This window comes from Bos indicus, chromosome 2, assembly GCF_029378745.1.
Source record: "Bos indicus isolate NIAB-ARS_2022 breed Sahiwal x Tharparkar chromosome 2, NIAB-ARS_B.indTharparkar_mat_pri_1.0, whole genome shotgun sequence".
Taxonomy (NCBI): domain Eukaryota; kingdom Metazoa; phylum Chordata; class Mammalia; order Artiodactyla; family Bovidae; genus Bos; species Bos indicus.
Genome location: NC_091761.1, coordinates 5,851,258 through 5,878,290, shown reverse-complemented (window position 1 = coordinate 5,878,290; position 27,033 = coordinate 5,851,258). Strand labels below are relative to the sequence as shown.

Below are 27,033 nucleotides of genomic sequence, written 5' to 3'. Positions count from 1 at the left end.
TGCCTACAGTGATAGCTATCAGATTTTCTCAGCTGAGCTCCAGTGGCATTAAGCAGCACTTTCAAAAGTTAAACATCTTTGCACACACACTTCCCCAAGGCAAGCTGTGTGTGCGCAACACACGGCTCAAAGTTTCAGACACCTATACCAACGCTGGAATCATGCGACACCTAGCACACCAATCACACCACGAGCACAGAGACACCTAGCAAAGCACGAATGTTTGTTAGCAGCACCAAAAATGCCACAAAATTCCTCCAAGTGGAAACTCTGCGTGTCCCCCAAACTTACTCAACTAAAGAAGGAAAGGAACGGGGGTCAAGGCTGCCTAAGAGCCAGAGAGGCAGAAAACGAAGGCGATGCTGAGAAGACGGTGCTAGAAGGAGTAAGGCGAGGAGGTGGGTGGAGGGATGACCCGCGCGAGTCGGGTCAGAGCTGAGTCTCCAAAGGCGATGAGAAACTTCAAGGCCAGACAGTCCCCACTCCCGACCTTTTTCATCCGGGCAAGCGCAACTGACGAGGCTGTCCTTAGCCGCTCGCTTACTCACCTCGACATGAGTCTGCACAACCCCTGCAACCCCATTGCCAAAACACGCGAGCTAAATCAGCGCTGACTGAGCAGCCCCCTCGGCGTGGCTCTTCACGTCAGGCCCGCCTACTGCCGCCGGAAGCCTCCGGAAACAGACGGCAAGTCCTCCAGAGAGCTAGAGAGGCCTAGAGCAGGCCTTTTCCGCTGCGCCTCGCTAAGGGGCAGGGCGGGAACAACTGCTGAGGAAAGGGACTGAGAGAGAAAGGAGGTGGGCTGGGCCCAGAGGAGCGGGGCCGGGGGGGCGGAGCGGGGCCGGGGGGGCGGAGCGGGGCCGGGGGGGCGGAGCGGGGCCGGGGGGGCGGAGCGGGGCCGGGGGGGCGGAGCGGGGCCGGGGGGGCGGAGCGGGGCCGGGGGGCGGAGCGGGGCCGGGGGGCGGAGCGGGGCCGGGGGGCGGAGCGGGGCCGGGTGAAGGCGGAGGTCGAGGTGGGGGTGAAGACGCGGTCAGAGAGCAGAGGCGGGCTGATAGGGAGCGTGGGAGGAGATTGCTCGCTAGGGGCTCTGTTGGGAAAAGCCCAAGCGGTCAAGGTAGCTTACTTTGACTATCGAAGAGTGATAGAAGAGACTTTTCTGGAGCTTTAAGGCCTTTTTTAAAATTAAAAATGTAAGCTTAAGACTTCGTTAGCTGTCCAGTGGTTAAAACTGTGCAGCCAGCCACTTCAGAGGACATAAATTTTATCCCTGATTTGAGAACTAAGATCCCGCATGCCTGGCGGTGGGGTCAAAAAAATTTTGTTTTTAATTTTAAAAAATATAAACTTACTCTCTATTCTGAGAATCAAATGGATGAAATATATGTGATAAGAATACATTTATGTAATCTTTTGCTAGCCTAACAGCAGAATATTAGTATTGAGATATTAATATTTCCTGTTTTTTGGAAAAGTTATAAATTCCCCAGTCTTAATGACAGACAAGAATTATCTCCTTAAGAGATGATAGATATGTCTTCAACTGAACTAAGTTACTGTTATCAGTGAAAGCATAATTGCACTTAGAAAGTAGCCTACTCTTCAATGAAACCAAAATTTAACTCATCCACTGGTATCCACTATTACATAGATACAGAAGATTGGTCCTCTGCCACCTGATACACCCAGATGTCCCTCAGCAAACATTTCATCGCCACTGAAGCACTGATAGATTTATCAAGAAGGTGGAACTCAGGGAAGAATTTCAGAGAGAGGGAATTTGAAGGAGTTAGTCTCAGCAATTTGACATCTGTGGATATACCGTCAAGGCTTTGGTCCAAAATTACCTTTCTACTTACCTCAAATATAATTACCAAATAACCATTGAACAGAGGACAAACAGGGCGACAGAAAGAACTCCTGACTTCCAATTCAGTTTTTAATCAGTTGTGGGAAATTGCTATTTGACATCACCCTCTGACATCACCTTCTTTGGGACTGAAGAAAGGCAACGCCAAAGAATGCTCAAACTATGGCACAAATGCACTCATCTCACATGCTAGCAAAATAATGCTCAAAATTCCCCAAGCCAGGCTTCAACAGTACTTGAACCGCAAACTTCCACATGTTCAAGCTGGATTTAGAAAGGGCAGAGGAACCAGAGATCAAATTGCCAACATCCACTGGATCATCAAAAAAGCAAGAGAGTTCCAGAAAAATACCTACTCGTGTTTTATTGACTATGCTAAATTCTTTGACTCTGTGGATCACAACAAACTGTGGAACATTCTTCAAGAGATGGGAATACCAGACCACCTGACCTGCCTCCTGAGAAATCTGTATGCAGGTCGAGAAGCAACAGTTAGAACTGGACATGGAACACCAGACTGGTTCCAGATTGGGAAAGGAGTATGTCAAGACTGTATATTGTCACCCTGCTTATTTAACTTATATGCAGAGTATATCATGAGAAATGCTGGGCTGGGTGAAGCATAAGCTGGAATCAAGACTGCCGGGAGAAAGCGAAGAAGAACTAAAGAGCCTCTTGATGAAGGTGAAAGAGAAGAGTGAAAATTTTGGCTTAAAGCTCAACATTCAGAAAACTAAGATCATGGCATCTGGTCCCATCACTTCATGGGAAATAGATGGGGAAACAGTGGAAACAGTGTCAGACTTTGTTTTTTGGGGCTCCAAAATCACTGCAGATGGTGGCTGCAGAAATTGAAAGACGCTTGCTCCTTGGAAGAAGAGCTATGACCAACCTAGACAGCATATTAAAAAGCAGAGACATTACTTTGTCAACAAAAGTCCATCTAGTCAAAGCTATGGTTTTTCCAGGAGTCATGTATGGATGTGACAGTTGGACTATAAAGCTGAGCACTGAAGAATTGATGCTTTGAACTGTGGTGTTGGAGGAGACTCTTGGAGTCTCCTTGGACTACAAGGAGATCCAGCCAGTCAGTCCTAAAGGAAATCAGTCCTGAATATTCATTGGAAGGAGTGATGCTGAAGCTGAAACTCCAATACTTTGACCACCTGATGTGAAGAACTGATTCACTTGAAAAGACCCTGATGCTGGGAAAGATTGAAGGCAGAAGGAAAAGGGAACGACAGAGGATGAGATGGTTGGATGGCATAATAAACTCAATGGACATGAGTTCGAGTAAACTCCGGGAGTTGATGATGGACAGGGAAGACTTTCGTGCTGCAGTCCATGGGGTTGCAAAGTCGGACACTACTGAGTGACTGAACTGAACTCTGACATCACCGTCAGTTAGTGTGCACAAAAAATGAACAATCATCAGCATGGTTTACTTTGAAAAGCATGGGCTTTCCCATGATAAGTCCAAAATTCAAATCTTCCCTATGCCCCAGCCTCATGTGTGTGTAATCTGTGGCTTACAGGGCCCCATGCTTAGAAGGACTGTGCCTTTGCTTTATTGCTATTCTTTTAATAATTTTTGAACAAAGGAATCTGCATTTTCATTTTGCACTAAGCTCCACAAATTATGTATTCAGTCCTGACCTGCCTCTAACACACTAAGAATTTAGTGACCTTGGGCAAATTATGTAACCTAAAATCTTTTTCAGTGTTTTTATTATTTTAGATTAAGAATTCTAGTTGCTGACAATGCACAGAATGGGAAACAAATTTGCAAATGATATATATGGTAAGGAGGTGGTATCTACAATGTGTAAAGAACTGTAACAACTCAACAGTAAAAAATGACAAATAGCCCAATTTTTTAGATGGACAGCAGATTGAAAAAACAGTTCTCTAAAGAAGTTGTTGTTGTTGTTTAGTCACTAAGTCATGTTCAATTCTTTGCTACCCAGTGGATTGTAGCCCACCAGGCTCCTCTGTTCACGGGATTTCCCAGGCAAGAATACTGGAGTGGATTGCCATTTCCTTCTCCAGGGGATCTTCCCGACCCAGGGATGGAACCCAGGTTTCTTGCACTGCAGATAGATTCTTTACTGTTTAAGCCACCATGGAAGATCAAAGAGGATGTACAAATGATCAATAATCATATGACAAGGTGCTCAATATGATTGGCCATCAGGGAAATTCAAATCAAAACCATGATGAGATGTGACTTCACACCTATTAGGATGGCTATAATCAAAAAGACAGATAATAACAGGTGTTGGTGGAGAAATTGGAATCCTGAATACTGGTGGGAATGTAAAATGCCATGGCCATTTCAGAAAAGAAGTCTGACAGTCCCTTAAATGGTTAAACACAGAGTTAGCACAAGACCTAGCAATTCCACTTCTGGATATACACCCAAGAGAAATGAAAACATAGTCCACACAAATCTTTATGAAAGCATTATTTATAATCATGAAAAAGTTGGCCTAACTGGTGGATTTTTAAGTGATATAAGCACACAATAAAATATTATTTGACAATAAAAAGAAATGAACTGTTGATACATGCTACCACATAAATGAACCTTGAAAACACTGCAACGTGAAGAAGCCAGTCACAATAGATGACATTTTTTATGATTCCAGTGATATGAGTGTCTAGAACAAGCAAATATATAGAGACTGAAAGTAGACTAGTGGCTGCCTAGGGCTTGGGAGGAGTGGTGGGACAACTGGAGGGTGACAGCTAAGTCATATGAGTTTCTTTTTGGTGTAATAAAAATATTCCAAAATATGTTCTGATTTTTTGTTGTTGTTGTTTAGTTGCTAAGTCATGTCTGACTCTTCTGTGAACCCATGGACTGTAACCTGCCAGCCTCCTCTGTTCATGGGATTTCCCAGGCAAGAGTACTGGAGTGGGTTGCCATTTCCTTCTCCAGGGGCTCTTCCCAACCCAGGGATCAAACCCGAGTCTCCTGCATCTCCTGCATTGGCAGGTGGATTTTTTACCACTGAGTTACCATGGAAGGCCATTGTGATGGTTGCACTAAACTAAAAACTATTGAATTACATAATTTAAATTGATAAATCTGTATTATACATGAATTATGTCTCAAACCTAAAAAAAAAAAACAGAATTGTGTTTGCTCCACATCCTTATCAATATTTTGTGCTGTCAGTCTTTTTAATTTTAGTCTACTGGTGTGTGTATAGTATTGTCTCATTGTGGTTTTCAGTTACATTTCCCTTGTAGCTAATGATATTGAGCACTTTTTCATATACTTTTTATCTTTTTCTGTAAAGTAGCAGTTTTAACTCTCTTGCTCATTTTTAAATTAGATTATCTTTTTATTAGTGTTTGATGCAATAATTATCAGTTGCTGATACAAATTACCCCAGAGTTTAGCAACTTAAAACAACAAATATTTATTATGTCTCTGATTCTGAGGCTCAGGAATCAGAGAGAGGCTTAGGTGGATGGTTCTGGCTCAGAATCTTCGCTGAGATTGCAGTCAATTCGTTAGCTGGGACAATGGTCATTTGAGTGCTCTCCTGGGGCAGAAGAGCCCACTTCCAAACTCACTCACATGCCTGTTGGCAGCCTTCAATTCTAGCCTCAAGGTCCTCTCTTTAGGGTTTCTTGCAAAGTAGCAGCTAGCTTCTTCCAGACCAAGTGATCCAAAAGAGAGCCACCAAGACAGAAGCCACCATATCTCTTATAACCTAATCTTGGGAATGAGGTACCATCACTATGCCCTATTCTATGGGTCACACAGACCACGCCTGGTACAGTGTGGGAGGGGACTCCACCAGGGCGTGATTACTGGGAGGTCATCGAGGGCTGTTTGGAGGCTGGCTACCACTCTTGAATAGTTTTTTCTTCTCTCGTTGCCAATCAGTCATCCAGGCATACCAGTGATTTCTTTGCAACCTATCTCAGATTTGCCCACTCCTAACACCTCACTGCTACTGTCCTAGTACCCATATTCATGTTCATCCCAGATGTAACTTCTCTCTTATCTCTCAACCATCACATCCTTTACTGATTTTACTGATAACAAGCCTTCCTAGGATACCTTTTGACTTATTATTTAATTGCTAAAAAATCTCCCAGTCATCTATTACTATGCTGTTCAAGCTTCCCAGGTGGTGCTGGTGGTAAAGAACCTGCCTGCCAGTGCATCTCCTGATGTAAGAGCGGAGGGTTCGATCCCTGGGTTGGGAAGATCCCCTGGAGCAGGGCATGGCAACCCACTCCAGTATTCTTGCCCAGAGAATTCCATGGACAGAGGAGCCTAGCAGGCTACAGTCCATGGGGTCCCACAGAGTTGGGCATGACTGAAGCGACTTAACATACACACATGTTGTTCAACACCAGACACAAATGATACTGAACACTTGAAAGGTGTCTAGTGCAACTGAGGAAATGAATTATTTTTAATTTAAATTTAACAATTGAACCAGTGACTAAAACATTTTTTAATATTGCTTACCTTTGAGCCACATTTCTGAGTGCCCTTTCTTTTCAACTTCCTCTTTCTGGCCACATGGAATTTCATACACACTTGTGGTATATCTGCCTCTCTCTTGGTGCTTTGTCTAGTCACTGAGGGCCTCTAACGATCCAGATGCTGAGTTAGGTGTTAGGCCCTGCAGCCTTGGAGTTTACATGGTGCAATGGGAGCACAGAGTAGGGCCACTTGTCATAGTCTAGGAATCAGAAAAGGCTACTCAGAAGAATTCAGGTTGTTCTGTTTTTTATCCATTTGGCTGCTTTGGATCTCAGTTGCAACACATAGAATCCTCATTACATCATGTGAGGTCTTTCATTGTGGCCCACGGACTCTCTAATTGTGGTTCACAGGCTCAGGAGTTGTGGCACGGGCTTAACTGCTTTGTGGCATATGGGAACTTTGTTCCCCAACCAGGGATCAAACCCACCTCCCATGCATTGAAAGGCAGATTCTTAACCACTGGACCACCAGGGAAGTCCCTGGTTTAACTGTTTTGAGCTATAAATTGGTCACCTTAGATCCAGAGATCATGAGATTTAACCATCTGTTTGGATACTGGGGATGTTCATGAGTTCCAGCATTATGTGGATTTGGTAGGCAATGATGGTTTGTTTCTCAGATCATCAGCCAGTATCATGCTCAGTGTATTGATTCAAACAGCAGCTGATAAAGTTAGGAGCATGAATAAAATAGGAAATTTCAAAAACAAAGATGGTTTCTGTTAGAAAAAAAAATCTGTGTATATATGCACAGAAACACTAGAAGAATATATACCCAAAATGTTAGCAGCAGTCATCCTTGGGTGGTAGTAGAAACAGGGGTGACTCTCTACTTCGCTATTACAATTTATATTTTTTATTGTTTCTCTTGAGAGTAAATAATTGTTTTGCAACAAAAAGTGGTTTTTAAGGACATAAAAAACATTACACAAGACCTACCACGTTTTCTTTGTAGGTGATTCCCCAAATACTTTTTGGATGAATTTGCGATGTGCACTAGGTTTCTAGTAAATTGCCACCAGGTGGTGATTACATCACATCAAAGATGGAAAGACATGTTTTTTTCTTAAGGTAGTGCCTCCAAATCAGATTCCTTATGTAAGAGCTTTCATTTATTGCTTATTTTGATATAGTGCATGCACAATTGTGTCCTTAATAATTAAAATAATAATACATGCATAACTCTTATATATACAGCCCAAGATATAACACTGACATTATGAAGCACTGTATTTTCAAAAAACATAAGCCTTGGTACATGATAATAGTACAAACGTCTATTTGCATATTTCTAATAATGGGCATATTTCTAATATGTAATGTCAAATTAGCATCATTATTTTGAAATATGCATACTATATACAGTCTTGAGGATTTCAGTTTAGCAATAAATATTTTATATTACCACTATAACATCCCCAAATTAATAAATGTGTAAATTGACCTGTCCTACCAAGTTTGATAAGTAGAGTTACAAATACTGTGATGTTAGCAAGGTCAACTGGAAACTATGTAATCAGGAAAACATTTTGTGATAATTATAGCCTTTAAACTCTTCTAGGTTTCCCTAGAATTGTATGCATCTGTACAATGGGCTTCCCTGGTGGCTCAGCAGTAAAGAATCCTCCTGCAATGCAGGAGCCACAGAAGATGGGAGTTCCATCCCTGGGTTGGGAAGATCCCCTGCAGGAGGGCATGGCAACCCACCCCAGTACTCTTGCTTAGAGAATTCCTCATACAGGAAGCCTGGTGGGCTGCAGTCCATAGGGTCGCAAAGAGTCAGACACAATTGAAGCAACTATACACACATGCATACATAGCAATAATAATATGTAGGAAGACTAAAATTTATTTTAAAGTATGCATATACTTAGCTCTTATGAACTTTGGATTTCTTAATATTTGCTATTTCTTTGGAGGAGGAGAAATAAAATCAAATGACTGTCAAAATCATATGTTTTTCCACTTACATGAGAAGACTTCGAGTCCTTTTCAGAGTCATATTTTTATTGTTCTGGTGTTTGGTTGGTGAGGTTTGTTACTATTAATGCTACATTCACTTTCCCAAAGATAAAAAGGTAACAAACGAGAAACGTGAATATCAGTATTCTGTGCAGCCTCAATGCTCAGAAACCCTCCTTTGAGACCCTTGCCTCCAAATCTTAAATTAAAAAAACCAAGATAATGCATCCCATGTTATTAGTGGTAAGATCAATCAAAATTTGTAAAATTTCTGCCTGTATTTAGGAGCAAAATTGTCACTTAAAACAAAAAGATAGTGGAAGGCAAGATCACAATATTTGTTTGGTGTGTGTTTTTAAGATTCAGAGTGGGGACTTCACTGGTGATCCAATGGTTAAGAATCTGCCTGCCAATGTAGGAGACACAGGTTCGATACTTTGTCTGGGAAGATTCCACATGCCACGGGGCAACAAAACCTGTGTGCCACAACTATTAAACCAACGTCTTTTCCTCAAACTGCAGTGAAGACCCAGCACAGCCTAAATAAATAAATGAAATTTAAAAAAAACCTTCCTGCCACAGAGTGGATAAGGTAGGAAATAATATGCAGCTGATGAAAAACTTGTGATAAATCATAACATCAAAGATTTCTTTTTGGGGAAAACACTTTTCCCCAAGTTTTAAGTTATGACTTCAACAACAACAAATTAGAGATAGCTGCAGCTCTACTCTCATCTCCTCCTAGACCCTGGAGTATGTTGAGGACAAAACCTCCATAATCACCCAGAAGATAAGACTATCTAAAGCGAAGACAGGGGCTTCCCTGGTCGCTCAGTGGTAAAGAATTCACCTGCCAATGCAGGAGCCACTGGTTCAATCCCTGCTGTGGCGGAAGATGCGCCGGAGCACCTAAGCTCGTGTGCAACAACTACTGAACCTGCGCTCTAGAGCGCAGGAGCCACAGCTACTGAAATCCACGTGCCCCAGAGCCTGCGCTCCACAGCAAGAGAAGCCGCTGCCATGAGAAGCCTGTGCAGTGCAATTCAAGAGTAGCCTCGGCACCAACAACTAAAGAAAAGCCTGCACACCAGTGAAGACCCAGCATGGCCAAAATTAAATAATTTTTTTTTTTTTTTAAAAGGGAAGATGAGCAAGAGACCAGAAATGGCAGTGGGGACATAGATGGTGACTGGGAATTAGCGTCCTTTTCCTCATCTTGGTGTCAAGCAATAGTCTGCAACTTTCATTAACTCACTGGTGCTCACAGAAGCATCTGCTGAACCACATTTGTTGCTGTTTCCAAGGTAAAATTTAACTGTATATTCAGGTAATATATTTAACTTGTGAAAAAAAAAAAAAGAGGAAAAATGTTTGATCCCTGGTCAGGGAACTAGATCCCACACGCGTGTTGCAACAAAGACCCAAGATCCAGAGTATCTCAACTAAGACCAAGTGCAGCCTAAGGCAGAAACAAACAAATATTAAAAAATAAAGCTGTGTGAACAATAACAGCCAAAACAGGAGTTCAGTATATGTTCTTTCTAATCTTCCAATGTGTTCTTTCGAAACTTCCTTTGTAGAAATTTGAGACTGATCACACTAAGCAAACATTTCAGTAAACATTTCAGTGTCAGCATATCCTGTAGGGAAAAAACACTTTTCTTTTCATGAAAAGCACTTCGGATAAAAAGTTCAGTAACTGTAAAGACATTTGAAAGCTAAAATTATTTTTAAGTTGTTAAGTGTTAGGATTATATACTTGTTTCCTAATATTACCTAAGTAATGATGAACTTTATGGATCATAGAAGGAAGTCACTAAACAAAAGAGATCACAGTATAATTTGCATATGAAAGATCTACTTGTTTCCACTGGCCTTTCCAGTCTCTTGGCTTAAGGTTTTACCAGAATAAGTAGGTAACATGAGGTATGGAGGGTGTGGTTTGGGGAAAGAATTGGATTCTGCATATTAGACATCTTAAACAAGCTTCTTAAACTTCTATTTTTGAATGCCTAAGAAGTTTAAAGAATTTTAATGCACCTTTCCCTATGAAATTAGTATCATACTCATGTTTGCCATGTAATATCCAAAAGGTAGATTATAAAATTAACAGTTCTAAAAAAAAATGCTGGGCAAATGTATTTCAAAGCAAAAATCAAAAAAGGAAAAAGCAATGAAGATATAAATATTAGAAATATAAGCTAAAGAGTATCAAGGGGTCTCCAACGAAAGTTGATTTTAGGACTTTACATGGATAGCTAAAGTAAACAAGGAAATATTGAGGAATATTTAACAATTGGAGGAAATGACTCATTGATAATATGCTTGCTCCAGAGGTTAACCTTTGTACTTGAACAACAGAGAATTCTACACCTAATCAGCAGGGACTGAGCTGGGCAGTTAATTTAAAAAGTGTTCAGATGAAGCAAGGCTATCCAGTGTCCCTACCCTGAATATTTTGCTCTCAGTTTCCAGCTTTTAATTCCCTTGAGACAGAGGAGAGCTCAGATCCTAAGTATCCATATGTAATACTTCAAGGCTTTGACGTTTATTCTGTTTCACATCTTGGAATTCAGTAATCAGCCCTTCTACGGAAAGGTAAGTGAAAAAAAGATAATTCCCATTTTATGAAGTTTAATGCATGTATGTGTTTGGGTTTTGTTTGTGTGTATAGAGTGTGAGAGAGTAAAGATACACTCAGGCCTGGTGAGACTGATAGAGATAAGCCTATGTTCCCATATACTGGGAAGTGCCTATAAATATATCTGCATGACTTGTTCTAGAAATTAACCCTTTGCTTTTGTGGGATTTCAGCTATGTGTAGCCCTCAATATCACACTCAAAGCTCCCTACTTTATATAGTTTAGTTAATTTCACTGTAATTTAAGAAAAATTCAAGGAGTTTTAAATATTCTATCAAAAACGTTAAGGATTCTTCTTCCCCTAAATTCTTCCATAAACCATGGATATGCTTTATTTTCATGAGTTGTTCCATCTTTTCTAAGGCGAGTATAAACGATTTGTATTAATTAATGAATTTTTTTTTCCGCTGAGTCTTCGTTACAGCACACTGGCTACTGAGTTGTGGCTCGAGGGCTCCAGAGTACAGGCTCAGGAGGTGTGGCACACCCACTTCATTGCTCCACCACAAGTGGAGTCTTCACAGAGCTGGGGTTGACCTCCTGTCCTCTGCACTGGCAAGTGGATTCTTATCCACTCCACCACCAGGGAAGTCCTATCAGTTAATGATTTTTAAAGGAAAACAAAAATAAGATTGTGCAATACGGTGCTAGAAATCTCATAACTAAATCAATTCAAGTTTAGTTCTTGTTTGAATAACCTACATTTCTGCCTATTTGTTAGCTACCTAACATCCTATGGTTGAGTCATTTTTATAGATGCCTAACAGATAAGATATAGGTGTAAATGCTCCAAAACCCATTACAATCCAGCAGATTACAGTCAACACCGATTTCAAGTTTGCAACAGCTGATTTCAAGCTCTGAAGTGTGACAGTGACAGGCATGTAACACTGATCCATGTGACAACAACTGGTGACCTCAGTGCTAGCTTGATATGACTGAGTGAAGGATATGACTGAGTCTAGGAGGCTGTGAGCACTCCCTGCTGACACTACTATATTGACCCTTATGCTAGAGGTCTTGGCTAATATGTCATTAAAAATCATATTTCAAAGGAATATTTAATGATATGGTGAAATGCTCATAAATGATTATTAAAGGGCAGTTTACAAAACAGTATGTTTGGTAATATTTGTGGAAATAATATATATATATATATATATATATATATATATACACACACACACACACAGAAAAGATGGAAAGTTATACTCCAAAATGTTAACAGTCACAGAATTTGGGATGCGTTTTGTTTCATTCTTTACATTTTCCATATTTTCTCAAAGTTTCTACAACTTGTCTTCATAATGCATTGTTTTTATAACCAGAAAAGTGGTTAATAAATTTCATCTAAAAACAAATATTTTGAATATTTGGAAGGAATTTTGATGAAGAGTTACCCAGTTTGCTATTAAAAAGCTATGCCAGGAACTTCCCTGGTGGTGCAATGGTTAATAATCTGCCTTGCAATGCCAGGGTCACGGGTTCAATTTCTGGTCTGGGAACTAAGATCCCACAAGACGAGGAACAACTAAACCCACATACTGCAATTACTTAGTCTGAGTGCTGCAACTAAGACGTGATGCAGCCAGATAAATAAATACAATAAATAAAAAGCTATGACTTTGGCACAGCAATTCAGAGGTGGATGAAGATGAACAAAAACAAATAGAGGATCCAGAAATATAGCCTAGAGCATAAAAGAATTTAATACATGATCTGTTTGTCATCAGAGATTAGTCGGAAAAGGATGTCTGTTCAATAATGATGTCAGGAAAACTGGCTAGATTTTTGAGCCGGGGAAATCAATTTAGAGCGTCCCAAAATAACCTCTAGGGACTTCCCTGGCAGTCCAGTGGTTAAGACTTTGCCTTCCAATGCAGGTTGGATCCCTGGTCAGGGAGCTAAGAGCCACATGCCTCCCGGCCAAAAAAAAACAAGACAAAACAGGAGCAATATTGAAACAAATTCAATAAAGACTTAAAAAACTTACAGATCATTAAAGACTTAAATCTAAAATATCAAATAGTGAAAAATAGCAGGAGAAATAAAAGTGAATATTGATCTGATCTTTGGTTGTAAAAGGATTTTCTAGGCATAAACACAAAGACTCATAGATTTGACTACACACAAAAAAATTTAAATTTGTAATAATAAAAATTCATCATAACAAATTACTCACAACAAATGTGACAAAGAGTTGCCATATGCACTATATTATTAATTGAATTAAACAGGGTAAATAGTAAGACTACAATATTACTAGTTTGTGAGCTCCATTAGGGCAGAGGCATAATTGTATTGTTTATCATTTATATCCATTAGCAGAATACCTAGATACAAGGAATTATATGTGGAAGCTGCTGTATAACACAGGGTCGTCTTGTGTTGGAGTGGATGGAAGATGAGAGGGGCGTCTCAAAAACGAGGGGATATACATATATATGGGCTTCCCTGCTGGCTCAGACAGTAAAGAATCTGCCTGCAATGCAGGAGACCCAGGTTTGATCCCTGGGTCGGGAAGATCCCCTGGAGAAGGGAATGGCAACCCACTCCAGTATTCTTGCCTGGAGAAACCCATGGACGTAGATGCCTGGTAAGCTAGAGTCTATGGGGTCACAAAAGAGCAACTAACATTTTCACTTATGACTCATTCACATTGTTGTACAACAGAAACCAGCACATTGCAAAACAATTATCCTCCTTATATACAATAACTAAAAAAAAAATATGTATTGAATAAATAAAAAATGGTCAAACATGAAAATGCAGCTAAAAACAGGTGGGAAGGAAGAGGATAAAAGGAAATATAAATGGCAAATAGACAAGGGAAATAAATTCACTAATAATAAAAATGCGATTAAAATTGTGACAAGAAACTAGGAAATGTGGGGGGGTGGTTTGTATTTCATAATAGATGCAGTAACGAGAAAAGCAAGATCATTCACAGTGAGGAGGGTTTTGAAGGGCAATGGGCAAAATCATATGGTTGACCATGTGATTCTAGGAATCTAACCTAGAGACATATACTAGACACTTGATATTTATGAAGGATATATCTTCCAGACTCTTGTACTCTCCAAATCTGTATTTTTAAACTGTGTTCCAAGGAGCCCTGGGATTCTGCAGGCATGTCCTAAGGTCTGGTTCAAAGATGAGAAAGAAGCTTCTCCCAAATCTATATATGACTTTTGTCTCATTTATATGGTATACCTGATATTTAAGAATATTTCCTTAAAGATTCCATGGAAAACATCAAATTTTAACACCAGCATACTGTAGTGGATGATGCCTTCAATAAAATGCAACTGAGTGTTTCTTGTCAAAAAACATATGGAGAAGTGGAGAACAATAGTCAGAGGGTTACATTCCCAAGCACTGGCCTCAGAGTAATTCAAATTCCTGTTTCAGGAAACTTGTAAATCATTCTACAATTACCTTGCCAATACCTGAAAGCTCAGATGTAAAATATGATGCATACAAAATAAAAGATTTGTGTTTTACGGTGTTCACCAATGTGCCTTCCCTGGTGGCTCAGATGGTAAAGCGTCTGCCTACAATGAGGGATACCCGGGTTCAATCCCTGGGTCGGGAAGATCTCCTGGAGAAGGAAACGGCAACCCACTCCAGTATTCTTGCCTGAAAAATCCCATGGATGGAAGAGCCTGGTAGGCTACAGTCCATGGGATCGAAAAGAGTCGGACACGACTGAGCGATTTTCTTTCATTTTCACTTTCAGTGTTCTTTAATCCATCATTCTGTCTTAATGGGAACGAACTTCCACTTAGATGCTGCAACAGAAGAGATTTTATTGAGCTGACTATTTACAGAAACTTAGGGTTAGGTTTGGAGAAGGCAATGGCACCCCACTCCAGTACTCTTGCCTGGAAAATCCCATGGACAGAGGAGCCTGGTAGGCTGCAGTCCATGGGGTCGCTAGGAGTCGGACACGACTGAATGACTTCACTTTCACTTTTCACTTTTATGCATTGGAGAAGGAAATGGCAACCCACTCCAGTATTCTTGCCTGGAGAATCCCAGGGATGGGGGAGCCTAGTGGGCTGCCGTCTGTGGGGTCGCACAGAGCTGGACATGACTGAAGCGATTTAGCTGCAGCAGCAGCAGGGGCTGCCTTGCAAGAACCCTAGAGGCCCAAAACATCAAAAAAAAAAAAAAAAGAGGTGGGGGGAAAAAATCCCCCAACCTTCCTCCTTTTTCCTTTTGCTACTCTCCAATCTACTGTTGGGCTCCCTGAGAGCTTAGTAAAGAATCCGCCTGCAATGCAGGAGACCCCAGTTTGATTCATGGGTTGGGAAAATCCCCAGGAGAAGGGATAGGCTACCCATTCCAGTTTTCCTGGGCTTCCCTTGTGACACAGCTGGTAAAGAATCCGCCTACAATGCGGGAGGCCTGGGTTTGATCCCTGGGTTGGGAAGATCCCCTGGAGAAGGGAAAGGATACCCACTCCAGTATTCTGGCCTGGAGAATTCCATGGACTGTATAGTCCATGGGGTCTCAAAGAGTTGGACACGACTGAGCAACTTTCACTTTCAATCTACTGTTGGTTCACCCACTGCCCAATCCTCAGAGGAAGCCAGCTGGCAACAGAGCCCAAAGAAAATAGTCTCTGAAAGTTCTGCCTTTTGAGGACAGAGTACGGCAAAGAAGGAAGGAAACAGGATCTGGCAAGCAGCAAGTAGGAAATAACCAGCATACTTACAACAGGGCATACTGGGAACCCAGATGTCCAATAACAGCGGAATGCATAGCTAAATAAAGGTACTGACCATTCTCCAGTGAAATAAATAATGGTACTCAAAAGATCATTGTGTATTCAGGGAGTACACAGAGAGAGGGAAAGTGAATTTGGGGGAACTTTTCTCAAACCGGCAACTAAAGGCCTTGTTGTTGCTCAAGCAAAGTTTCTATTTTTACTTATTTCAAAAACAATTACATATTCACTATTAGAAGCATATACATACAACAAAAAGCCCCAGATAGCTACAATCTCACCCCTATCCCAAGGTCACTATCAACATCTTATAATATCGACAGCTTGTATTTTTCCAGTTCTTTTTCTATGCATATATACACATAATTGGGCTTCCCTGGTAGCTCAGTCAGAAAAGAATCTGCCTGCAGTGCAGGAGACCCAGGTTCCATCTGCGGGTCAGGAAGATCCCCTGGAGAAGGAAATGACAACCCACTCCCGTATTCTTGCCTGGAAAATCCCATGGACAGAGGAACCTAGTGGGCTACAGTCTATGGGGTTGCAAGAGTTGGACATGATTTATCAACTACACCACCACCACCATACACATAATTATGTTGAATTTGGGATAACATAGTGTTCTTGCCTGGAGAAGCCCAGGGACGGGGGAGCCTGGTGGGCTGCCATCTATGGGGTCGCACAGAGTCGGACACGACTGAAGCTACTTAGCAGCAGCAGCAGCAGCAGATATTCTTTGGTAAACTGTATTTTTCCATTTAACAAACCATGAATACTATATCATGCAACAAATATCATTCTGAAAATTTTTTAAACATTTAAAAACTTTGAAAAAACTTGTTTCACACTTGGTTGGAATGAATTTCTATCCTCAGACATTTAGTTGCTTTCTTTTTGACTATTACCAAATTCACCATGATCAACTTTCTTGCAGTCAACTCTTTGCACGCATTACTGATCTCAGGCCAATTTCAGGCCACAACCAGTTTTTCTACAACGTTCAAGCTAATGGCGCTCATGTTTTTGCAGAGTTAAAAAAAAAAAAAAAAACCACACAGACAAAGAAGAAAAGCAGGAGAGACGTATGTGGCCAGCAAAGCCTAAAGTATTTACTGTCTGGATTTTTATAGAAAATATTTGTCAATCCCTGCATTATGAATTCCCAGAAATGTAATTTTTGAGTCCAAGGGTGTGAACATTTTTGAGGCTTTGATTGCATTCTGCCAAACTGCCCTCCAGAAACACTGAGGTAAGTTATGCTTTTCTCAGCAGATGAGCTTGCTCATTTGCCAAACATCCTGTCTCAAGGGTCGGTGGCCCGAATTGTTAGCTCTATTCCCTCACTCCCTTGAAGGTGCATTTTCTTCATTTCTACATTTTCACTTCTCTTAAAAATACTTTGGCCATTTGCATTTGACTTTCATGATTTAACTAATTTATATTTTGCCCATTTTTAAAAACAAGATATTTTATTTTTAAGATCTTATTAAATGAGGATGTTACGTTCATCTTTCATATATAATGCACATTTTTAAAAGATTTTTTTAATGTAGACCATTTTTAAAGTTTTTATTGAATTTGTTGCAACATTGCTCCTGGGTTTTTTTGGGGGGCCACATCACATGGCATGTGAAGTGTTTGATCAGGGATTGAACCTAAGCCTGCTGCAGTGGAAGCGTGGAGTATTAATCACTGGACTACTGGAAGTGCTGCTTGCTGCTTCTGTTTTACGGTTTGGTTTTTTGGCCACAAGGTATGTGGAATCTTAGCTCCTCAACCAGGGATGGAACCCACAGTCCCTACACTGGAAGGGGAGGTCTCAACCACTGGACCACCAGGGAAGTTCCTATATTGTATATTTTGGAGTAATTTTTACTTTTACCGTATGGGTTTCTTTGATGAAAGAAGTTAAAAATTCCATAGTCAGATCTGTCACTTTCCTTTGTAATTTTATCCTTTGTTCCACACTTACTTTGAGATGAAAAGCAATTCACTTATATTTTCTCTTTGCACTTTTAAGATTTTTTTTTTCACTTTTAAGATTTTTTAAAAACTTTAAATCCTGCTCAAATTTAGTGTCTGAGAATTTTTTAAAAGTATGAACAGGTAAAATAATGTGAGTCCCGGAGTCATACTGCTGAGTTCAAACGTGGTCTCACCACTCTGGGCTTCCCAGGTAGGGCTAGTGGTAAAGAACCTGCTTGCCAAGGCAGGAGACATAAGAGACTTGGGTTCAGTCCCTGGGTTGAGAAGATCCCCCGGAAGAGGGCATGGAATCCACTCTGTATTCTTGCCTGGAGAATCCCATGCACAGACAGTCCATAGTGTCCCAAAGAGTTGGACATGACTGAAGCGACTTACCACACATGCATGCTACATAGTTGAATAAATTGGTTAACCTCTCTAAGTCACAGTTTTGTTGTTTATTAAATTGAGATTAACAGTGATCCTAACCATAGGATTGATATAGGAATGAATAGCTATAAAAGACAAAAGCACTTAGCCATTAGCTATTATCATAGCAGCAGAGAATACTCCAGGCAAAATAAATAACATGTATAAAGGCACAAAGGAATGAAACAAATTTATGCATTTAGGAAACTAGATGTGGTGTGGTAAAATGGGGTGTCAAGTGTGAGGGGGCAGGGTTGACAGATTGGAGGGGGAGAGAAGCTTTGCCTAGAAGCTTGCTCTCCATAGGACGACCGGGGTAGCGGGAGCCAGTGAAGGCTTTTAAGCAAGCAACCCACTGAGACGTGCAATGTAGGGTGAGCTCTGTGGTAGCAAAGTGGAAAGTGGAATAGACTCAGTTGCAGATGAACACAGCTTTGTCACAAAAACATCCTGCTCCACCCTTCACTCCCCCAGTTCCTCCTCCCTCGGGGCAAATTCTTTGCTCTCTCTATTCTGGTATTTGCTTCTTTACTTCCAAAGATCATGTTCAAACTATTTCTTGACCTTTGTCCATCAAAGATAGAAATGGAATAATGATAAATAAACAATAACAAAGGAAATGGACCTAACGAGCCCTAAGGGGATGGATCTAAAAAATGAATCTGGAGAGACAAGAAAAAATGAATCAGCTGGACTTGCTAGTGAGTGAAAGCCGGGTAATGGAGTTGGGGTGGGAAGGAGGAGAAGTTGTCTCAGTCAGACATCACAGAAGCAGGCTGGGAGCAAATCTGTCTGGGAGACTAACCTTTCAAGCATCATTTCCTGGACTATGACAAGTTGAGCATTATACCAGACCCATCTTGGTGGTTTCCCACTGCTGTGAGGACCAGGTCTTGATAACTCAGGAGGTTTGGGGAAATGGGGATCAGAAAATCTGGTAGCTAGAACACTAAAACAGAGCACTGTAATTTCATGCCAGGGAATGAGTATATAGACAGTGGTCTCCTCTGCCCTCCAAGGTGGAAGGGCCCAGTTCCTCCTACATGAGCCTGTTTGCCATTTGGGGTCCTGCAGACGTGATCATTTCTTAGGTGTGCCATGAAGTGATAGGATGTGTGAAGGGCTTTAGAAGGCCCAGGGTGCTCACTAACCACATCCAGCCTGCTGGGCCGCCGGCCAGCCGCCTTCTATTCAAAACTCTGTAGCCCTTTAAAAATGACTACCCTTCTCCCTGTCACCACTCATTCCTATCTCCACCCAGCATTCAAAACCATCCTTAAGGTATGCTGAATCCCACAGTTTAAAGCGTTTAAGAGAGAAGAGTTTCCTACCCACGGTGTGCTTCCGGTCAAGGTGGCCTTAAGCCCACACCGTGTAAGTCAAGCGCCCAGGAGAGGCTGCGCGGGTTTGCCGAACAACCCGCACGCTTGACATTTCTAGTAGAACAATGGGACCCCATTGTCACCCTCAGGAAGTCCATCTTCACAGCTGCCAACCCGTTCGTCAAACCCATAATCCTCAAAAAAAAAAGGTGGGGGGGGGGGTACGGAAGAATGGAAGAGGAAGATACTAAAACCGAATTTGTGGGCGATTGCAAGAACAAAACAACAGTGCATTAGGTGACCCTGGAGCCCTTCTCTTCCTGGCACTTCGCTCTGAATCATCACGCTCCACTTGTGACGTTGCAGACTCGGGCAGACAGGCGTGGGATGCCCGCTTCGCCCCCGGAGCCTCGAGGCGTCACCGCGGCTTTCCACGCCGCGGTCCCGGGGGACGCGAGGGGGCGGCGGCTTGGCGGATGCTGCGGTCTGCGATCCCGGGCCGAGCGAGGCCGCGAGCTGCCCGGCTGCGCCTCGCTTTCGGACGACCACCGCCGCGCTCCCCGCCCCTCGCCCTGGAGCTGCGCCGGCGGCCGTACGCCCGGCGCCCCTCGCTAGCCTCGCACTCCGGGCCACCTCCTCCTCCGCATTTTCCGCCTCCTCCTCCCCCGCCTCTTCCGTTTCTGGAGGGAAAGGCTGCAGCCTCCTTCTGGGCTCCGCATCCCGGCTTAGGTAATACGTTTTCCTCTTTACGCGCCCCTCGCCCCGGCGCCACAACCTCCCTTCCTGCTCGGATCTGGGTCTCCCCGCTGGGCGAACAGCACGCACTCATCGCCTCTCCGCACGGTAGGTGAGTAAACCTGGGTCGGGAGGGCGCCTTGCCTCTCCGCCCGGCCTGTGATGACCTCTGTCCACTGCAGCGAGCCCGCCACCCAGCCCGGCCCCCTCGCTGCCGCTACCAGCCGGGCGGAGGAGCTCTCGAGTCCTCTGGCTCCCTCAGCTACGCAGAAACTGCCCGAAAGAAATAGACGGAAGGAAGAAAGACTGGCAAACAACTTTTTTTTTTTTAACTCGATCATTAGCATTTTTAAGTCGTAGAAGCTCATCTGACTGTAGCCGAGCGCCGTGGTCCAGGTTCAACAGGTAGATGGCGTAGCTGTCAAGCGCCCCCTCGTTTTGCTTTGAGAGATGCTTCCAAGTGTCCACCGCTGTTGGCTGACGCTAGTGACCTAAGATGAAAGTAAAATAAACATGAAGGGACTATATTTAGAAGCCTTTGCCTTCTTGCTTTTAATCCCCTGCATTTTGAAAGGCTGTTTTGTGAGATGTGCATAGTTATTTGGTGTGACCAGAGTAGAGGGGAAAATAGTTCACATGGGTTTGGCCGAATTAAGTATATTGTTAAGATACAAAGAGCGTGAAAAAAAAATTCCCTAGATTATTTATTACACTCATGAAGAATACATAGAAACGATTAGAGTATTTGGGGGATTTTTCCGTTTTAAAGCTACTTTTAAAGTGTTGAATAAGCAGAAGTTTGCCCGCTGTGTGAATGCGTTCACTTTCACAGAACAGTGGGTTAAGGCTGTGTGGATAGACCTCTTGAGTGCATCCCACATGTTGAATAAAACCTTGTTACTTTTTTCCTGTGACTCCTAGCTTTAAAAATCAAAGAAATTGATAAGGATCAGCCGTACTCAGCCTGATAATAGTCTAATAATGAAAATAATCTACCGAACCACTATTGACTGATGACTTAGCTAAGTGACCTAATTTTTTACTTTTTAAAATAGGGAATATTAAGGGGAGAAAGGTAATAGAATAGTTCGTTTTTTCGAGGCAGATATTTGTATTCTTAGAATCTACTTTTAAGCTCTTGTGGATTTTTAAACTACTCTTGAAGTTAGTTCTTACTCATAGTCATGAAGAAGATTACGTAAAATGCATAAAGTTACAATTTATTTTTTCATAGAATAAGCTACCATTTCTTTTCAAGCTTTTGGACTAAATTACCACTTGGTTGGAAATTGCAGCTTGGACTCATACTACTTAATGTGAAATGTCTTATTATAGATTTAAATTACAGCTATACTAGTGGTAGTTCTGAAAAAAAAATCATGTCTAATTTGAAATATAAGGCCTGTTAGGGCGTCTTTGGGGTCGCACAGAGTCGGACACGACTGAAGCGACTTAGCAGCAGCAGCAGAGGCAAACAAAAGCTTTACAGTATTCATTATACATTTATTTCTGCTTTTATTTCTGTCTCTGATACCAATTAGAATATGTCTTAATCCATTTCATTTTGTAGACAAATTGCCTGAGATAATGGTGATAATAAAACCATGTGTCTTCATTTATTAAGTGTGAGGATGCTATATTTATGAAATTTTTCTAGATATGTGTCCTCAATAAATGTCCTTGTTAAAATATTTTGAATCTTAAGCATTAATTGCTTAAGCATTAATAATTGCTTAAATTAATGAAGCAAATACAACTCTCTAGATTGATGTTTTTGTTTGATTTGGAGTTTAGAGATGAAGGAAGAGCTGAGGGTACTTTGTTTCTCATCTCTCATGATTGGTGAGTAGCAGTCCCCAAACTTGTCTAATTTTTAAAATTACCCAGGGACTAAAGAGCACATGAGAGGAGGGGAGGACAGCATTGGTTCTAAAAGACTTCCAGTTTGCTACCTGGGATTTTCTGAATCAGAATTTCTAAGGGAAAGAAGATACTTAAAATAGGTCAAAATGATAAAAATTTCAAAGGGCAAACCAGAACAAACACAAAAGGCAAGATTGGAAATCACAGATAGGCAATAACTGTTGCTGATATAATCTTTTACCATTCCTGAAGATAACATGTTCATAAATGGAAACTGTGGTTTTGCTAATGTGATAATGTCACACGTTGAGGAAATCTGAAACTTTTATATCATTCTTAGTCAAGCCTTCCAGCGTGATTGAATTTAGCAAAGATTTTTACATATTCAGTCTCTTTTTTGTGGTAGGCAATCTTAATTTAAGTTCTTTAATGTTATAAGAGCATTTTATTAATGGATATTTAGTGCAGGTTCTGCTTTGTTGACTATGCCAAAGCCTTTGACTGTGTGGACCACAATAAACTGTGGAAAATTCTGAAAGAGATGGGAATATCAGACCACCTGATCTACCTCTTGAGAAATTTGTATGCAGGTCAGGAAGCAACAGTTAGAACTGGACATGGAACAATAGACTGGTTCCAGATAGGAAAAGGAGTACGTCAAGGCTGTACATTGTCACCCTGCTTATTTAACTTCTATGCAGAGTCAGTCATGAGAAACACTGGGCTGGAAGAAGCACAAGCTGGAATCAAGATTGCCAGGAGAAATATCAATAACCTCAGATATGCAGATGACACCACCCTTATGGCAGAAAGTGAAGAGGAACTAAAAAGCCTCTTGATGAAAGTGAAAGTGGAGAGTGAGAAAGTTGGCTTAAAGCTCAACATTCAGAAAAGTAAGATCATGGCATCCGGTCCCACCACTTCATGGGAAATAGATGGGGAAACAGTGGAAACAGTGTCAGACTTTATTTTTCTGGGCTCCAAAATCACTACAGATGGTGACTGCAGCCATGAAATTAAAAGACGCTTACTCCTTGGAAGGAAAGTTATGACCAACCTAGACAGCATATTGAAAAGCAGAGACATTACTTTGCCAACAAAGGTCCGTCTAGTCAAGGCTATGGTTTTTCCAGTGGTCATGTATGGATGTGAGAGTTGGACTGTGAAGAAGGCTGAGCGCCGAAGAATTGATGCTTTTGAACTGTGGTGTTGGAGAAGACTCTTGAGAGTCCCTTGGACTGCAAGAAGATCCAACCAGTCCATCCTAAAGGAGATCAGTTCTGGGTGTTCATTGGAAGGACTTATGCTGAAGCTGAAACTCCAGTACTTTGGCCACCTCATGTGAAGAGTTGACTCACTGGAAAAGACCCTAATGCTGGGAGGGATTGGGGGCAGGAGGAGAAAGGGACGACAGAGGATGAGATGGCTGGATGGCATCACCGCCTTGATGGACATGGGTTTGAGTGAACTCTGGGAGTTGGTGATGGACAGGGAGGCCTGGTGTGCTGCGATTCATGGGGTCACAAAGAGTTGGACACGACTGAGCGAGTGAACTAACTAACTGTGAAAGTAATCTACAGCAAAACATTGTACCTGATCATTTTTCTTTCATATAACAGCCTTATTTGTTACTTCAGGGAGGACCAGCATGCAAATTTTAGTATCTTATTTATAACTTTTATTAAAATGACCCAACACCATCTAAAAAAAGAAAAAAACAAAACAAAACCTGGGCATAAAATTGGTTAATTATATATGAAAACGAATTGACAAAGTAAAATATTAATTATCTATAAAAGAATTCATTCAGATGAATTACCACATGGGAAGTATTTGTTTCTTTCTGTCTCTATTCCTTTGGCACTCTGTCTTTTTTTTTTTTTTTTCTTCTTGAAAGGTGGAAAAGGGTTCCTTGCTTTCTTGTTCTCATTTTAATCAACTCAGTATTTAACATCTTTTAACTTAATTATCCAAGTTTAAATTAATGTAAGTATTTGCTAACTTTATCAATAGATACTTACATTTGTCCTTTTCTTTACAGAGTGATGATGGTAGGTTTCCCTTGATACTAATGACAGCTGTAATAAATAGAAAAGGATTAAATTCAAATGACTAAAGGAAAATGGCTAAGGTAATCCTAATGTACTTAAACTTAAAAAAAAAAAATCAGAGAAGGCGATGGCACCCCACTCCAGTACTCTTGCCTGGAAAATCCCATGGATGGAGGAGCCTGGTAGGCTGCAGTCCATGGGGTCACATAGAGTTGGACACGACTGAAGTGACTTAGCAGCAGTTTGAAAAATAGGATCTCATCTCCCAAGTTCTAGAAAACCCCTCTAGCTAACTCCTTGGAGTTTGCCACAATGACATATAACCCCATATAATCTCAGTTTGATTTGGGAATCATGAAAGATCTGTTTTTAAAATATGGCTGACTGTAAGCTTCCATGAATAGCAAAAAATGAGGGAAATAAAAATGGAAAAATGAGATCAAGAAGATAAATATTAACCAGCTTAGACAATTACCTGTGGTTTCAGGATTAACAAGAATGCAAGCGCATTTAGTATATTAATTTATTGGAATGGCTTTAATGAACCTTTTATATCTTTTTAGTATTTTGACCTTTTCAAGTAAAAGGTACTATTTCTTTGTGTTCCTTAAATATCTGTTAAAAGTAAACATTCACCTCTACAAAATGGAAGTAGAATGATAAGATATAGGCTGCCAGAAATCCAGTCTGCCAAAATGACATATAATGTGATCTGTGATCTTTGCTTTCTTGCTATAATATTCAGAGAATATATTTTAGGTCATGTAATTTATCACTGCAGAAATAAATAATAATAACCATCTTCTAAAATGTTGTGTTAAGAACTCCTTTGAATCATGTTTCCTCACAATTATAATCCTAAAATTTACATAATGAATAAACCCTTACAGATTAATCTTAGTGCAGTAAAATCCTTTTAAACATATTTATCTCAAATGGAATGATATCAGTCAGTTAAATTACAGAATTCCCACTGTGTATCATGAGGGGATAAAAAATTGTGTGTCCTGTTCTCAAGGAACTTAAAACCTCTTAGAGAGAGAACAATTAGAATTGGGGTCAGGGGCTTAGGCCTTCTTCACAAGGTTCACTAACCCAAACCACTGTAACCCGGAAACACAATTTAAGTATAAAAACCAGTGTGGGTACTTTCCTGGCAGTCCAGTGGTTAAGACTCCTTGCTCCCAATGCAGGGGGTATGAGTTCAATCTCTGGTTGGGGAATTAAGGTTCTGTATGCCACACAACACGGCCAAAACAATAAAACCAGTGTGATTGCAGTGTAAAATCAAATACAAGGTAAAGAGCCTAGTGCTCTTTTTCAACTTAATTTTCATGACTTCTTCCCAACCTTGTTTTTTTTTTTTCATTCAACCAACAATATTTATTATGCCATTCCTTATTAGGTTGATGATAAACATCAAAAGCTTTTGAAATGTACTTTTTTTTGAACTTGTAATTTTGTGTTTTACTCTTTAAAAATCATAGTTAAATACATATAACATAAAATTACCATTTTAACCAATTTCAAGTATGCATTGCTCTTGCATTAAGTACATTTCCACTGTTATACAACTATCATCACTATCCATCTCCAGAACTTTCCTATCATCCCAAATTGAAACTCTGGATCCGTTAAACAATAACTCCCCATTGCCAGCTTCTCCCAGCCCTGGTAATCACCATTGTACTTTCTGTCTCTATGAATTTAACTATTCTGGGTTCCTCATATAAGTGGAATCATACAATACTTGTTTTTTTAAGCCTGGCTTCTTATAATTAGGATAATGTTTCCAAGGTTCATGCATATTGAGGCATATGCGAGAAAATGTCATTCCTTTTTAAGGCTGAATAATATTCCCCAACCTCTTTTATCTGGAAAATGGATAATTAAAAAGTCAGAAAATTTGGAACTGGAACAGACCATAGAAATCATCTCCTCCAATCTCCCTGTCCTTTCTTTCTTTTCCTTTTTTTATGTTTGCAAAAATGAGGAAAACAAGTCCCTGAGAGCTTACCCATGTGGCTAAGGTTTTACACCTGGTTGGTTAAAGTCCAGGCAGAGCCTAAGAACCAGCTCTCCTGTGGCCTAAACATGGCTCCTATAGACCATAAAAAGCAAGTGTTAAGTGAGTTGGTGCCAAAAGTAAGTGTTTCAAAGTTCAGAAGAAAAGATAAAATGACTAAAAATGTTACATTCAAAAGGAAACATTAAAAATGGATTTGAGGATTAATAAGATTAATGATACTCATGGAGAAAGCAACCTTAGATATGCAGATGATACCACTCTAATGGCAGAAAGTGGAGAACTAAAGAGCCTCTTGATGAAGGTGAAAGAGCAGAGTGAAAAAGCTGACTTTAAAGCTCAACATTCAAAAAACTAAGATCATGGCATATAGTCCCATCACTTCATGGCAAGTAAAAGGGGGAAAAGTGGGAATAGTGACAGATTTTATTTTCCTGTGCTCCTAAATCACTGTGGATGTTGACTACAGCTATGAAATTAAAAGACCTTATTCCCTGAAAGGAAAGCTATGACAAACCTAGAGAGCAAAGACATCAGTTTGCCGACAAAGGTCCATACAGTCAAAGCTATGGTCTTTCCAGTAGTCATGTATGGATGTGAGAGTTGTACCATAAACAAGGCTGGGTGCCAAAGAGTTGATGCTTTCAAACTGTGGTGCTAGAGAAGAATCTCGAGAGTATTCTGAATATTCATTAGAAGGACTGATGCTGAAGCTGAAGTTCCAATACTTTGGCCACCTGATGCAAAGAGCCAACTCACTGGAAAAGACCCTGATACTGGCAATGATTGAAAGCAAAAGGAGAAGGGATTGATAGCAGATGAGACAGTTAGATAGCATCACTAACTCAATGGAAATGAATTTGAGCAAACTCTGGGAGATAATTGAGGACAGAGGACCCTGGTGTGCTAGTGCATGAGGTTGCAAAG

The 27,033-nt window shown here is 40.9% G+C and overlaps 2 protein-coding genes and 1 long non-coding RNA gene across 17 annotated transcripts in view; 2 read left to right on the top strand and 1 right to left on the bottom strand.

Annotated features, from left to right (window-relative positions):
- HIBCH (3-hydroxyisobutyryl-CoA hydrolase) overlaps positions 1-721 on the bottom strand; it is a 152,255-nt gene extending 151,534 nt beyond the window's left edge. For all 10 annotated transcript variants that reach the window (XM_070802166.1, XM_070802175.1, XM_019969456.2 and 7 more), the window contains exon 1: positions 549-721. In XM_070802166.1, coding sequence (XP_070658267.1) covers positions 549-583 — 35 coding nt within the window. In that variant the 5' untranslated portion in view covers positions 584-721. The remainder of the gene's footprint in view (positions 1-548) is intronic.
- Positions 708-4,663, top strand: LOC139186843 (uncharacterized). Its single transcript, XR_011570442.1, has 2 exons — positions 708-797; positions 1,649-4,663. It is a non-coding gene; the product is annotated as an uncharacterized lncRNA (long non-coding RNA).
- A 6,106-nt stretch (positions 4,664-10,769) lies between these two features.
- Positions 10,770-27,033, top strand: part of INPP1 (inositol polyphosphate-1-phosphatase) — a 36,018-nt gene continuing 19,754 nt past the window's right edge. The window contains exon 1 of one of the 6 annotated variants that reach the window (XM_070802157.1): positions 10,770-10,942. The gene's annotated coding sequence lies outside the window, so the exon portion shown is untranslated. Of the gene's footprint in view, positions 10,943-18,792; positions 18,811-19,993; positions 20,279-20,304; positions 20,572-27,033 lie in introns of those variants that run through there. The other 5 variants (XM_070802160.1, XM_019969427.2, XM_019969420.2 and 2 more) reach the window with 5 other exon arrangements.